Source organism: Oncorhynchus mykiss, unplaced genomic scaffold, assembly GCF_013265735.2.
Source record: "Oncorhynchus mykiss isolate Arlee unplaced genomic scaffold, USDA_OmykA_1.1 un_scaffold_537, whole genome shotgun sequence".
Classification (NCBI taxonomy): domain Eukaryota; kingdom Metazoa; phylum Chordata; class Actinopteri; order Salmoniformes; family Salmonidae; genus Oncorhynchus; species Oncorhynchus mykiss.
This window is the reverse complement of record NW_023493984.1, coordinates 48,465-65,000: the sequence shown is the minus strand read 5'-3', so window position 1 is coordinate 65,000 and position 16,536 is coordinate 48,465. Positions and strand designations below refer to the sequence as shown.

At 43.2% G+C, this 16,536-nt stretch overlaps 1 protein-coding gene across 3 annotated transcripts in view; it reads right to left on the bottom strand.

Annotated features, from left to right (window-relative positions):
• The window catches only part of LOC110516467 (receptor-type tyrosine-protein phosphatase delta), a 62,746-nt gene that overhangs the window by 5,649 nt on the left and 40,561 nt on the right, over positions 1-16,536 (bottom strand). For all 3 annotated transcript variants that reach the window (XM_036974410.1, XM_036974408.1, XM_036974409.1), the window contains 7 exons: positions 14,994-15,250; positions 13,153-13,246; positions 9,897-10,127; positions 9,385-9,545; positions 9,179-9,190; positions 4,005-4,117; positions 3,634-3,678 (listed from right to left, as the gene is read on the bottom strand). In XM_036974410.1, the coding sequence (XP_036830305.1) occupies positions 3,634-3,678; positions 4,005-4,117; positions 9,179-9,190; positions 9,385-9,545; positions 9,897-10,127; positions 13,153-13,246; positions 14,994-15,250 (913 nt within the window). The remainder of the gene's footprint in view (positions 1-3,633; positions 3,679-4,004; positions 4,118-9,178; positions 9,191-9,384; positions 9,546-9,896; positions 10,128-13,152; positions 13,247-14,993; positions 15,251-16,536) is intronic.

Sequence of the window (16,536 nt, the reverse complement as noted above, 5' to 3'; positions counted from 1 at the left end):
GTGTTCTGTTGATGAAGAGTAGTGGTCTGTTGATGAAGAGTAGTGGTCTGTTGATGAAGAGTAGTGGTCTGTTGATGAAGAGTAGTGTTCTGTTGATGAAGAGTAGTGGTCTGTTGATGAAGAGTAGTGTTCTGTTGATGAAGAGTAGTGGTCTGTTGATGAAGAGTAGTGGTCTGTTGATGAAGAGGAGTGTTGATGAAGAGTAGTGGTGATGAAGAGGAGTGTTGATGAAGAGTAGTGGTGATGAAGAGGAGTGTTGATGAAGAGTAGTGGTGATGAAGAGGAGTGTTGATGCTGAAGACATCTTGTCCAGCAGATATTTTCAAGGCAACAGCCTCACATGGGGCCTGGAGTCTTTCCTGGGCCCGGCATCCCGGTAGCAACGGAACTTACGTTTAGGAGTGTTTTAAACGATGCATCGTTCCTGCAACGGCCGAAGAACTTGTGCGCGTTTCCCAAAAACACTACCGAGGGAGAACTTTCACTAAGTGCCTTTGTTGGCCCACGTGTCGATCGATATTCATGGAAAGGCAGCGCTGATCTCGGGTCAGCTTTCTCAATTCATATCTGACCTTTTAATTATAATTATACCACAGTACTGACGACAGATCAGCTCCTAGAGAGATATGATCACCCATAGGCTATGGCTGCAAATATTGAGGCAGATTATTATGTTGAGTATGAGGCCCTAGCCTACCCTATAATAATATACTAAATCACAGATTATAATGCTGAGGATGAGGCCCAATCCTAGAATAATACACTAGATCACAGACTATATTGCTAAGGATGAGGCCCTAGCCTACCCTATAATAATGCACTAGATCACAGATTATAATGCCGAGGATGAGGCCCAAGCCTAGAATAATAAACTAGATCACAGATTATAATGCTGAGGATGAGGCCCTAGCCTAGAATAATACACTAGATCACAGATTATAATGCTGAGGATGAGGCCCTAGCCTACCCTATAATAATACACTAGATCACAGATTATAATGCTGAGGATGAGGCCCTAGCCTACCCTATAATAATACACTAAATCACAGATTATAATGCCTAGGATGAGGCCCAAGCCTAGAATAATACACTACATCACAGATTATAATGCCGAGGATGAGGCCCAAGCCTAGAATAATACACTAGATCACAGATTATATAGCTGAGGATGAGGCCCTACCCTAAAAATAATACACTAGATCACAGATTATAATGCTGAGGATGAGGCCCTACCCTAGAATAATACACTAGATCACAGATTATAATGCTGAGGATGAGGCCCTACCCTAGAATAACACACTAGATCACAGATTATAATGCTGAGGATGAGGCCCTACCCTAGAATAACACACTAGATCACAGATTATAATGCTGAGGATGAGGCCCTACCCTAGAATAACACACTAAATCACAGATTATAATGCTGAGGATGAGGCCCTACCCTAGAATAACACACTAGATCACAGATTATAATGCTGAGGATGAGGCCCTACCCTAGAATAACACACTAAATCACAGATTATAATGCTGAGGATGAGGCCCTACCCTAGAATAACACACTAAATCACAGATTTTAATGCTGAGGATGAGGCCCTACCCTAGAATAACACACTAAATCACAGATTATAATGCTGAGGATGAGGCCCTACCCTAGAATAATACACTAGATCACAGATTATAATGCTGAGGATGAGGCCCTACCCTAGAATAATACACTAGATCACAGATTATATAGCTGAGGATGAGGCCCTACCCTAAAATAATACACTAGATCACAGATTATAATGCTGAGGATGAGGCCCTACCCTAGAATAATACACTAGATCACAGATTATAATGCTGAGGATGAGGCGCTACCCTAGAATAATACACTAGATCACAGATTATAATGCTGAGGATGAGGCCCTACCCTAGAATAATACACTAGATCACAGATTATAATGCTGAGGATGAGGCCCTACCCTAGAATAATGCACTAGATCACATATTTTAATGCTGAGGATGAGGCCCTACCCTAGAATAACACACTAAATCACAGATTATAATGCTGAGGATGAGGCCCTACCCTAGAATATTACACTAGATCACAGATTATAATGCTGAGGATGAGGCCCTACCCTAGAATAACACACTAAATCACAGATTTTAATGCTGAGGATGAGGCCCATACCCTAGAATAACACACTAACTCACAGATTATAATGCTGAGGATGAGGCCCTACCCTAGAATAATGCACTAATTCACATATTTTTAATGCTGAGGATGAGGCCCTACCCTAGAATAACACACTAAATCACAGATTATAATGCTGAGGATGAGGCCCTACCCCTAGAATAATGCACTAGATCACATATTTTAATGCTGAGGATGAGGCCCTACCCTAGAATAACACACTAAATCACAGATTATAATGCTGAGGATGAGGCCCTACCCTAGAATAACACACTAAATCACAGATTATAATGCTGAGGATGAGGCCCTACCCTAGAATAACACACTAGATCACAGATTATAATGCTGAGGATGAGGCCCCCTACCCTAGAATAACACACTAGATCACAGATTATAATGCTGAGGATGAGGCCCTACCCTAGAATAACACACTAAATCACAGATTCGGAACATCATTGTGCACATCTTGTTCCACATCATAAAATATATTTTTGGACCAAATGACAGCCAGTAATCTAAAATGAACAAATATAACCATTTATTGATCAAGAAATTGATTTCCATATTATTTAAATATATTGGTTTATGAAGCCCGTCGTGTTTTTATGTTGTAATCCAGGTGTCTGGGTTTCCATGTGAACCATTTTATTGTCCTTCACTTGATTGTAAACTTTGCATTCGTAGTCATCTTCGTTCTGAAATTATCAGCGGCCATAGAGAGAGACAGATAAACATGTTGATTCTACGTTAAGCGGAGATCTTCTGCGTATAAAGTTATGCGGAAGGGTAAACAACAACAACAACAAAACAAACGACACACTTAGTGGTTAAATGTTCTGAGGCGGGAAAAGACAAAGTGTTTTCAAGTACAATTTTACATAATGATGATTTTAGGAAACAGCTCTGAGATTTAACGACGCTCCTACGAAGGGTTTAACCGTGAATTTAGTATTAAGATGTATTCGGGGGGAAAACTCCAGGCCCAAGTCAGGAAGACGCCTCCAAACATCCAGGTCCTGGAGACGTCATGAAAGCAAATGACTTCATACTGCATCAAAATTATTCAGGAGTCCAGCAACAAAACAGAACAAACAAAATATTAAGATTTAACCTTGAATGTTAAAAACTCTGCCATTTTTCCAAAGCGGTTGTTCCTGAAATGGGGATGGAATGAACAATATGAAGGTTAGTTAGCCAGAGAGAGAGAGAGAGAGAGAGAGAGAGAAAGAGAGAGAGAGAGAGAGAGAGAGAGAGAGAGAGAGAGAGAGAGACAGAGAGAGAGAGAGAGACAGAGGGAGAGAGAGAGAGAGAGAGAGAGAGAGAGAGAGAGAGGAAGAGAGAGAGAGAGAGGAGAGAGAGAAAGAGAGAGAGAGAGAGAGAGAGACAGAGAGAGAGAGAGAGAGAGACAGAGAAAGAGAGAGAGAAAGAAAGAGAGAGAGGGGGGACAAAGATCGACTAACTTGACAATCGTCTGTAGCCGCGGAAAGCTGATACACGGTAACTTCCTGAAAGGAAAAGAAACAAGCCAGAAAACTCAATGAAGACCAGTGTGTGTGTGTCTGTGTGTGTGTGTGTGTGTGTGTGTGTGTGTGTGTGTGTGTGTGTGAGTGTGTGTGTCTGTGTGTATAGCCTACCTGGGGTCTGGAAGTTGATTCTGCATGGCTCCACAGCAACAGTAGGATGGTGTGTGTGTGTGTGTGTGTGTGTGTATAGTCTACAAGGGGTTTAAAGTTGATTCTGCGTAGCTCCACAGCAACAGTAGGATGGTGTGTGTGTGTGTGTGTGTGTGTCTCTGTGTGTGTGTGTGTGTGTGTCTGTGTGTATAGCCTACCTGGGGTCTGGAAGTTGATTCTGCGTAGCTCCACAGGATCTGTAGGATGGTGAGAGGACATGGCCTTGCTGCAGGGGAAACTAGCCTTCCTTCCCTCTGCCTCAGCTCTTTTCCTGAAACACACACACACACACACACACACACACACACACACACACACACACACACAGACAGATGCACACACACACTGGGAGTTACACACACTACCTCAGGTTTGCTCTATAAAAAAGGAAAAACCAAAACATCTAACTCTAACATATCACATGACCTAGTCTATCTAACTCTAACATATCACATTACCTAGTCTATCTAACTCTAACCTATCACATGACCTAGTCTATCTAACTCTAACCTATCACATGACCTAGTCTATCTAACTCTAACATATCACATGACCTAGTCTATCTAACTCTAACCTATCACATGACCTAGTCTATCTAACTCTAACCTATCACATGACCTAGTCTATCTAACTCTAACCTATCACATGACCTAGTCTATCTAACTCTAACCTATCACATGACCTAGTCTATCTAACTCTAACCTATCACATGACCTAGTCTATCTAACTCTAACCTATCACATGACCTAGTCTATCTAACTCTAACCTATCACATGACCTAGTCTATCTAACTCTAACCTATCACATGACCTAGTCTATCTAACTCTAACATATCACATGACCTAGTCTATCTAATTCTAACCTATCACATGACCTAGTCTATCTAACTCTAACATATCACATGACCTAGTCTATCTAACGCTAACCTATCACATGACCTAGTCTATCTAACTCTAACCTATCACATGACCTAGTCTATCTAACTCTAACATATCACATTACCTAGTCTATCTAACTCTAACCTATCACATGACCTAGTCTATCTAACTCTAACATATCACATGACCTAGTCTATTTAACTCTAACCTATCACATGACCTAGTCTATCTAACTCTAACATATCACATGACCTAGTCTATCTAGCTCTAACCTATCACATGACCTAGTCTATCTAACTCTAACCTATCACATGACCTAGTCTATCTAACTCTAACCTATCACATGACCAGGTCTATCTAACTCTAACCTATCACATGACCTAGTCTATCTAACGCTAACCTATCACATGACCTAGTCTATCTAACTCTAACCTATCACATGACCTAGTCTATCTAACTCTAACCTATCACATGACCTAGTCTATCTAACTCTAACCTATCACATGACCTAGTCTATCTAACTCTAACATATCACATGACCTAGTCTATCTGACTCTAACCTATCACATGACCTAGTCTATCTAACTCTAACCTATCACATGACCTAGTCTATTTAACTCTAACCTATCACATGACCTAGTCTATCTAACTCTAACCTATCACATGACCTAGTCTATCTAACTCTAACCTATCACATTACCTAGTCTATCTAACTCTAATCTGATATGACCAAGTCTGGTATGAACTTGAATATGACCTACCCATCAGTCTAGCTATCATTCCACTCCTTGGTCTAGTCTGGGTACCAGTCAGCTATCATTCCACTCCATGGTCTAGTCTGGGTACCAGCCAGCTATCATTCCACTCCTTGGTCTAGTCTGGTACCAGTCAGCTATCATTCCACTCCTTGGTCTAGTCTGGATACCAGTCAGCTATCATTCCACTCCTTGGTCTAGTCTGGGTACCAGTCAGCTATCATTCCACTCCTTGGTCTAGTCTGGTACCAGTCAGCTATCATTCCACTCCTTGGTCTAGTCTGGATACCAGTCAGCTATCATTCCACTCCTTGGTCTAGTCTGGGTACCAGTCAGCTATCATTCCACTCCTTGGTCTAGTCTGGGTAACAGTCAGCTATCATTCCACTCCTTGGTCTAGTCTGATACCAGTCAGATATAATTCCACTCCTTGGTCTAGTCTGGATACCAGTCAGTCTAGCTATCATTCTACTCCTCGGTCTAGTCTGGATACCAGTCAGTCTAGCTATCATTCCACTCCTTGGTCTCATCTGGATACCAGTCAGCTATCATTCCACTCCTTGGTCTAGCCTGGATGCCAGTCAGCGATCATTCCACTCCTTGGTCTCGTCTGTGGAGTGGAATGATAGCTGACTGGTATCCAGGCTAGACCAAGGAGTGGAATGATAGCTGACTGGTATCCAGACTAGACCAAGGAGTGGAATGATAGCTGACTGGTATCCAAACTAGACCAAGGAGTAGAATGATAGCTGACTGGTACCCAGACTAGACCAAGGAGTGGAATGATAGCTGACTGGTATCCAGATGAGACCAAGGAGTGGAATGATAGCGGACTGGTATCCAGGCTAGACCAAGGAGTGGAATGATAGCTGACTGATATCCAGGCTAGACCAAGGAGTGGAATGATAGCAGACTGGTATCCAGGCTAGACCAAGGAGTGGAATGATAGCTGACTGGTATCCAGGCTAGACCAAGGAGTGGAATGATAGCTGACTGGTATCCAGGCTAGACCAAGGACTGGAATGATAGCTGACTGGTAGCCAGGCTAGACCAAGGAGTGGAATGATAGCTGACTGGTCTCCAGGCTAGACCAAGGAGTGGAATGATAGCTGACTGGTATCCAGACTAGACCAAGGAGTGGAATGATAGCTGACTGGTATCCATACTAGACCAAGGAGTGGAATGATAACTGACTGGTATCCAGGCTAGACCAAGGAGTGGAATGATGGCTGACTGGTATCCAGACGAGACCAAGGAGTGGAATGATAGCTGACTGGTATTCAGATGAGATCAAGGAGTGGAATGATAGCTGACTGGTATCCAGACTAGACCAAGGAGTGGAATGATATCTGACTGGTATCCAGACTAGACCAAGGAGTGGAATGATAGCTGACTGACTGATATCCAGAAGAGACCAAGGAATGGAATGATAGCTGACTGGTATCCAGACGAGACCAAGGAGTGGAATGATAGCTGACTGGTATCCAGGCTAGACCAGGGAGTGGAATGATAGCTGACTGGTATCCAGGCTAGACCAAGGAGTGGAATGATAGCTGACTGACTGGTATCCAGACGAGACCAAGGAGTGGAATGATAGCTGACTGGTATCCAGACGAGACCAAGGAGTGGAATGATAGCTGGCTGGTATCCAGACGAGACCATGGAGTGGAATGATAGCTGACTGGTATCCAGATGAGACCAAGGAGTGGAATGATAGCTAGACTGACTGGTATCCAGACTAGACCGAGGAGTGGAATGATATCTGACTGGTATCCAGACTAGACCAAGGAGTGGAATGATAGCTGACTGACTGGTATCCAGACGAGACCAAGGAATGGAATGATAGCTGACTTGTATCCAGACGAGACTGACTGACTGGTATCTGACTGACTGGTATCCAGACGAGACCAAGGAGTGGAATGATAGCTGACTGGTATCCAGACGAGACCATGGAGTGGAATGACACAGGCTACATATTACCAGGTGTAGGGAGTAAACTGACTGGTACCTAGGCTACATATTACCAGGTGTAGGGAGTAAAACTGACTGGTACCTAGGCTACATATTACCAGGTGTAGGGAGTAAACTGACTGGTACCTAGGCTACATATTACCAGGTGTAGGGAGTAAACTGACTGGTACCCAGGCTACATATTACCAGGTGTAGGGAGTTAAACTGACTGGTACCTAGGCTACATATTACCAGGTGTAGGGAGTAAACTGACTGGTACCCAGGCTACATATTAACAGGTGTAGGGAGTAAACTGACTGGTACCCAGGCTACATATTACCAGGTGTATGGAGTAAAACTGACTGGTACCCAGGCTACATATTACCAGGTGTAGGGAGTAAAACTGACTGGTACCTAGGCTACATATTAACAGGTGTAGGGAGTAAACTGACTGGTACCCAGGCTACATATTACCAGGTGTATGGAGTAAAACTGACTGGTACCCAGGCTACATATTAACAGGTGTAGGGAGTAAACTGACTGGTACCCAGGCTACATATTACCAGGTGTATGGAGTAAAACTGACTGGTACCTAGGCTACATATTACCAGGTGTAGGGAGTAAAACTGACTGGTACCTAGGCTACATATTACCAGGTGTAGGGAGTAAACTGACTGGTACCCAGGCTACATATTAACAGGTGTAGGGAGTAAACTGACTGGTACCCAGGCTACATATTACCAGGTGTATGGAGTAAAACTGACTGGTACCCAGGCTACATATTACCAGGTGTAGGGAGTAAACTGACTGGTACCCAGGCTACATATTAACAGGTGTATGGAGTAAAACTGACTGGTACCCAGGCTACATATTACCAGGTGTAGGGAGTAAACTGACTGGTACCCAGGCTACATATTAACAGGTGTAGGGAGTAAAACTGACTGGTACCCAGGCTACATATTACCAGGTGTAGGGAGTAAACTGACTGGTACCCAGGCTACATATTACCAGGTGTAGGGAGTAAACTAACTGGTACCCAGGCTACATATTACCAGGTGTAGGGAGTAAAACTGACTGGTACCCAGGCTACATATTACCAGGTGTAGGGAGTAAAACTGACTGGTACCCAGGCTACATATTACCAGGTGTAGGGAGTAAACTGACTGGTACCCAGGCTACATATTACCAGGTGTAGGGAGTAAAACTGACTGGTACCCAGGCTACATATTACCAGGTGTATGGAGTAAAACTGACTGGTACCCAGGCTACATATTACCAGGTGTAGGGAGTAAAACTGACTGGTACCCAGGCTACATATTACCAGGTGTAGGGAGTAAACTGACTGGTACCCAGGCTACATATTACCAGGTGTAGGGAGTAAAACTGACTGGTACCCAGGCTACATATTACCAGGTGTAGGGAGTAAAACTGACTGGTACCCAGGCTACATATTACCAGGTGTAGGGAGTAAACTGACTGGTACCCAGGCTACATATTACTAGGTGTAGGGAGTAAACTGACTGGTACCCAGGCTACATATTACCAGGTGTAGGGAGTAAAACTGACTGGTACCCAGGCTACATATTACCAGGTGTATGGAGGGAAAACGATATACTAAATATTGTGCTTCAGTTTCATTTCTTTGCACTATAGTTTCAACATAGCATGATTCTAACAGCTGTAACCTAGGTAACATGATGGTAATCAGAATCTCTAACGGGATAGTAATGAGTGTATCCTTCTTCTTACCTGTCTGGTTTACTGGGTCAACGAAGCAGAGTGAGCAGAACAAGAGAAAGAAATATCATGTTATGATATTGAGAGTTGATCAGAAACCTGAAACTGTCTGTACATTAGTAGTGCTTTCCTCCTCTCCTCTCCTCTCCTCTCCTCTCCTCTCCTCTCCTCTCCTCTCCTCTCCTCTCCTCTCCTCTCCTCTCCTCTCCTCTCCTCACCTCTTGAAGAGTAGGATGGCGATGACGATGCAGACAATGAAGATGACAGCCATTACCGGCCCCACCACCCACAGAAGCCCCTCCTCCTCATCTACGATTGGCTGAGGGTCCACGTCATTGGAGGTCACGGGGTCAGAATAGGGGCTGGTTGAATACATTGTCTAGAGAGAGAGGGAGAGCGAGAGAGAGAGGTTAGAGAGAGGGTGTGTGTGTGTGTGTGTGTGTGTGTGTGTGTGTGTGTGCACGCCCGCGTGTGTGTTTGGTTAGAGAGAGTGTGTGTTATCTGAGGCATACTCGTGTGATGAGTAACTTAAAAACCTGAAAACTTGTTAGCTAATGACGAGGCTTTAGCTCAGTGGGCTAACAGAGAGACGCAGGTTTGACCCCAGGCCAGCACGAAGAACACATGCTTCTGGTGTGTGTCTGCTAATGTGTGTGTGTGTATGTGTGTATGTGTATGTGTGTGTGTGTGTGTGTGTGAGTGTGTGTGTCCACTCCCAGCCCAAACCCACATTATTAGACAGGTCTAGCAGCGCCAGCACGAAGAACACATATTCCTGTCCGTTTTGCAGGGGGCGGTTCCGGAACTCTCCATAGCTCCTCCCATCACCGAGGGTGAACTCCTGGGGGAGGATCTTAAAGTGGGCGGAAACATAGGCCCTGGGATCTGATTGGCTGGCCGGGACCTGACGACGGACACGCAGCGCCTGGCTCACACTGGTCCTGTTGATCTCTTTCAGGAGCTGGAGGAGAGGGGGGAGTAGAGATGGATAGACAGAGGGGAGGAGAGGATAGAGAGAGGGGAGAAGAGGATAGAGATGGATAGAGAGAGGGGAGAAGAGGATAGAGAGAGGGGAGGATAGAGAGAGAGGAGGAGAGGATAGAGAGAGGGGAGGAGAGGATAGAGATGGATAGACAGAGGGGAGGAGAGGATAGAGAGAGGGGAGGAGGGGGTAGAGAGAGGGGAGGAGAGGATAGAGAGAAGGGAGGAGAGGATAGAGAGAGGGGAGGGGAGGAGAGGATAGAGAGAGGGGAGGAGAGGATAGAGAGAGGGGAGGAGAGGATAGAGAGAGGGGAGGAGAGGATAGAGATGGATAGACAGAGGGGAGGAGGGGATAGAGAGAGGGGAGGAGAGGATAGAGAGAGGGGAGGAGGGGATAGAGAGAGGGGAGGAGAGGATAGAGATGGATAGACAGAGGGGAGGAGGGGATAGAGAGAGGGGAGGAGAGGATAGAGAGAGGGGAGGAGAGGATAGAGAAAGTGGAGGAGAGGATAGAGAAAGGGGAGAAGAGGATAGAGAGAGGGGAGGAGAGGATAGAGAGAGGGGAGGAGAGGATAGAGACAGGGGAGGAGGGGATAGAGATGGATAGAGAAAGGGGAGGAGAGGATAGAGAGAGGGGAGGAGAAGATAGAGAGAGGGGATAGAGATGGATAGAGAGAGGGGAGGAGAGGTAGAATTGAGAGAGATGGATAGAGAGAGGAGAGGAGGGGATATAGATGGATAGAGATTGATAGAAAGATGAGAGGAGAGGTAGAAGGGAGAGAGATGGATAGAGAGAGGAGAGGAAATATAGGGATAGAAAGAGGTGGTGAGAGGGGGTTAAAGGAGAGGAGGAGATGAGAGAGAAGAGAGGAGGAGAGGAGAGGAGGAGAGAGGGGGAGAGAGGAGGAGAGGAGAGGAGGAGAGAGAGGAGGTTAAATGTTATTAACAATGGTATCTGGTTATTACCCATCATCATCATCATCATCTTCATATTGTGTTATCTGGTTATTGCCCATCATTATCGTCTTCATATTGTGTTATCATTATCATCTTCATATTGTGTTATCTGGTTATTACCCATCATTATCATCTTCATATTGTGTTATCTGGTTATTACCCCATTATCATCATCGTCATGTTGTGTTATCTGGTTATTACCCATCATCATCATCATCATCATCATCTTCATATTGTGTTATCATTATCACCTTCATATTGTGTTATCTGGTTATTACCCATCATTATCATCTTAATATTGTGTTATCTGGTTATTACCCATCATTATCATCTTCATATTGTGTTATCTGGTTATTACCCCATTATTATCATCTTCATATTGTGTTATCTGGTTATTACCCATCATTATCATCTTCATATTGTGTTATCTGGTTATTACCCATCATTATCATCTTCATATTGTGTTATCTGGTTATTACCCCATTATTATCATCTTCATGTTGTGTTATCTGGTTATTAACAATCATTATCATCTTCATATTGTGTTATCTGGTTATTACCCATCATTATCATCTTCATATTGTGTTATCTGGTTATTACCCCATCATTATCATCTTCATATTGTGTTATCATTATCATCTTCATATTGTGTTATCTGGTTATTACCCATCATTATCATCTTCATATTGTGTTATCTGGTTATTACCCCATTATTATCATCTTCATATTGTGTTATCTGGTTATTACCCATCATTATCATCTTCATATTGTGTTATCTGGTTATTACCCCCTTATTATCATCTTCATATTGTGTTATCTGGTTATTACCCATCATCATCATCATCATCTTCATATTGTGTTATCATTATCACCTTCATATTGTGTTATATGGTTATTACCCATCATGATCATCTTCATATTGTGTTATCTGGTTATTACCCATTATTATCATCTTCATATTGTGTTATCTGGTTATTACCCCATTATTATCATCTTCATGTTGTGTTATCTGGTTATTACCCATCATCATCATCATCATCTTCATATTGTGTTATCATTATCACCTTCATATTGTGTTATATGGTTATTACCCATCATGATCATCTTCATATTGTGTTATCTGGTTATTACCCCCTTATTATCATCTTCATATTGTGTTATCTGGTTATTACCCCATTATTATCATCTTCATATTGTGTTATCTGGTTATTACCCATTATTATCATCTTCATATTGTGTTATCTGGTTATTACCCCATTATTATCATCTTCATGTTGTGTTATCTGGTTATTAACAATCATTATCATCTTCATATTGTGTTATCTGGTTATTACCCCATCATTATCATCTTCATATTGTGTTATCATTATCATCTTCATATTGTGTTATCTGGTTATTACCCATCATTATCATCTTCATATTGTGTTATCTGGTTATTACCCCATTATTATCATCTTCATATTGTGTTATCTGGTTATTACCCATCATTATCATCTTCATATTGTGTTATCTGGTTATTACCCCCTTATTATCATCTTCATATTGTGTTATCTGGTTATTACCCATCATCATCATTATCATCATCTTCATATTGTGTTATCATTATCACCTTCATATTGTGTTATATGGTTATTACCCCCTTATTATCATCTTCATATTGTGTTATCTGGTTATTACCCCATTATTATCATCTTCATATTGTGTTATCTGGTTATTACCCATTATTATCATCTTCATATTGTGTTATCTGGTTATTACCCCATTATTATCATCTTCATGTTGTGTTATCTGGTTATTAACAATCATTATCATCTTCATATTGTGTTATCTGGTTATTACCCATCATTATCATCTTCATATTGTGTTATCTGGTTATTACCCCATTATTATCATCTTCATGTTGTGTTATCTGGTTATTACCAATCATTATCATCTTCATATTGTGTTATCATTATCATCTTCATATTGTGTTATCTGGTTATTACCCCATCATTATCATCTTCATATTGTGTTATCGTTATCATCTCCATCATCATGCAGTATCTCACCTCATCTAGGTTCATCTGATCAGGGTTGTCACCAGGCTTCAAGAACTTCCCTCCTCTCTGTTTCTTCAGAGGAACCACCACCACATAGTAGCCCCTGGCAACAACAACACAACACTTCAGTTATCATGTACAGCTGGGATCATCAACTAGATTCACCTTAATGATGGTCGACTACAGGGATCATCAACTAGATTCACCTTAACGATGGTCGACTACAGTACAGAGATCATCAACTAGATTTACCTTAATGATGGTCGACGACAGAGATCATCAACTAGATTCACCTTAATGATGGTCAACTACAGTACAGAGATCATCAACTAGATTCACCTTAATGATGGTCGACGACAGAGATCATCAACTAGATTCACCTTAATGATGGTCAACTACAGTACAGAGATCATCAACTAGATTCACCTTAATGATGGTCGACTACAGAGATCATCAACTAGATTCACCTTAATGATGGTCGACTACAGAGATCATCAACTAGATTCACCTTAATGATGGTCGACTACAGAGATTATCAACTAGATTCACCTTAATGATGGTCGACTACAGAGATCATCAACTAGATTCACCTTAATGATGGTCGACTACAGAGATCATCAACTAGATTCACCTTAATGATGGTTGACGACAGAGATCATCAACTAGATTCACCTTAATGATGGTCGACGACAGAGATCATCAACTAGATTCACCTTAATGATGGTTGACGACAGAGATCATCAACTAGATTCACCTTAATGATGGTTGACGACAGAGATCATCAACTAGATTCACCTTAATGATGGTTGACGACAGAGATCATCAACTAGATTCAGCCTCAGGCTAATTTTTTCTTGAGCGGATGGTCAGGGACCCCGGAACATAATTACAAATAATTTATAGACTGCAAATTGACCGCAAGGAGCCCATTTGGTGTTGGAGGGCCAGTAGGAGGCGCACTTTCCTCTGGTATAAAAAATAAAGAAATATCCCAATGCCCCATGGCAGTGATTGGGGACATTGCCCTGTGTAGGATGATGTCTTTCGGATGGGACGTTAAACAGGTATTCTGACTCTCTGTGGTCACTAAAGATCCTATGGTACTTATCATAAGAGTAGGGTTGTTAACCCCCGATGTCCTGGCTAAATTCCCAATCTGGCCCTCAAACCATCACGGTCACCTAATCATCCTCAGCTTCCAATTGGCTCATTCATTCCCCCTCCTCTCCCCTGTAACTATTCCCCAGGTCGTTGCTGTAAATGAGAACGTTGTCTCAGTCAACTGACCTGGTAAAATAAGGGTTCAATAAATACAAACAACCATATACAGAATCTCTCTATTATACGTGGGAATACATTGGAACACATTTCCTACATTAAAATCACTTGGCGCTGAAATGCTGCTGTTTTTACAGCCTTTATGTTCAACAATAACTTATTTTATTTTTTATTTTTTTATAGTTGGTCCTAAAATTTTGGAGGGACCAAATAAATAAAATCACAAGCAGGCCACCAGTTGGGGAACCCTGATGTACTGTCTCCCTCCCTCCCTCCCTCTCTCCCTCCCTCCCTCACCTGACGGTAGTGGTGGTCTGTACGGGCGGTAGTTGAACCCTCCCCCCCCTCCCTCCCACTCTCTCTCCCTCCCTCCCTCCCTCCCTCCCACTCTCCCTCCCTCCCTCCCTCCCACTCTCCCTCCCACTCTCCCTCCCCCCTCCCTCCCTCACCTGACGGTAGTGGTGGTCTGTACGGGCGGTAGTTGAACCCTCCCTCCCTCCCTCCCCCCTCCCTCCCTCACTCCCTCCCTCCCTCCCTCCCTCCCTCCCTCCCTCCCTCCCTCCCTCCCTCACCTGACGGTAGTGGTGGTCTGTACGGGCGGTAGTTGAACCGTCACCATCCCGTCTGCGTTGGTCTTCCCCACCAGCGTGGGTTTGGAACGCAGCACGTCCGGGGCGGTCGTCACGGTTACGCGGTGCTGTAGACCTCCGGCACTGTTGCCACGGTTAGTCAACAGGAAGGAGTACTGTGTTTCCGGCTGCAGACCTGTTATCAGCTTCTGGTTCTGTTTACCATCCACCTCAACACTCTGACCCTTACCATACAGGATCTATTGAGAGAGAGAGAGATAATCAACACCCTGACCCTTACCATACAGGATCTATTGAGAGAGAGAGAGATAATCAACACCCTGACCCTTACCATACAGGATCTATAGAGAGACAGAGATAATCAACACCCTGACCCTTACCATACAGGCTCTATAGAGAGACAGAGATAATCAACACCCTGACCCTTACCATACAGGATCTATAGAGAGACAGAGATAATCAACACCCTGACCCTTACCATACAGGATCTATAGAGAGACAGAGATAATCAACACCCTGACCCTTACCATACAGGATCTATTGAGAGAGAGAGAGATAATCAACACCCTGACCCTTACCATACAGGATCTATAGAGAGACAGAGATAATCAACACCCTGACCCTTACCATACAGGATCTATAGAGAGACAGAGATAATCAACACCCTGACCCTTACCATACAGGATCTATAGAGAGAGAGAGATAATCAACACTCTGACCCTTACCATACAGGATCTATAGAGAGAGAGAGATAATCAACACCTTGACCCTTACCATACAGGATCTATAGAGAGAGAGATAATCAACACCCTGACCCTTACCATACAGGATCTATTGAGAGAGAGAGAGAGATAATCAACACCCTGACCCTTACCATACAGGATCTATAGAGAGACAGAGATAATCAACACCCTGACCCTTACCATACAGGATCTATAGAGAGACAGAGATAATCAACACCCTGACCCTTACCATACAGGATCTATAGAGAGACAGAGATAATCAACACCCTGACCCTTACCATACAGGATCTATAGAGAGACAGAGATAATCAACACCCTGACCCTTACCATACAGGATCTATAGAGAGACAGAGATAATCAACACTCTGACCCTTACCATACAGGATATATTGAGAGAGAGAGAGATAATCAACACCCTGACCCTTACCATACAGGATCTATAGAGAGACAGAGATAATCAACACCCTGACCCTTACCATACAGGATCTATAGAGAGACAGAGATAATCAACACTCTGACCCTTACCATACAGGATCTATAGAGAGACAGAGATAATCAACACTCTGACCCTTACCATACAGGATCTATAGAGAGAGAGAGATAATCAACACCCTGACCCTTACCATACAGGATCTATAGAGAGAGAGCGAGATAATCAACACACTGACCCTTACCATACAGGATCTATAGAAAGAGAGATAATCAACACCCTGACCCATACCATACAGGATCTCTAGAGAGAGAGAGATAATAAACACACACCATCTAAAGTCCCTGTAACT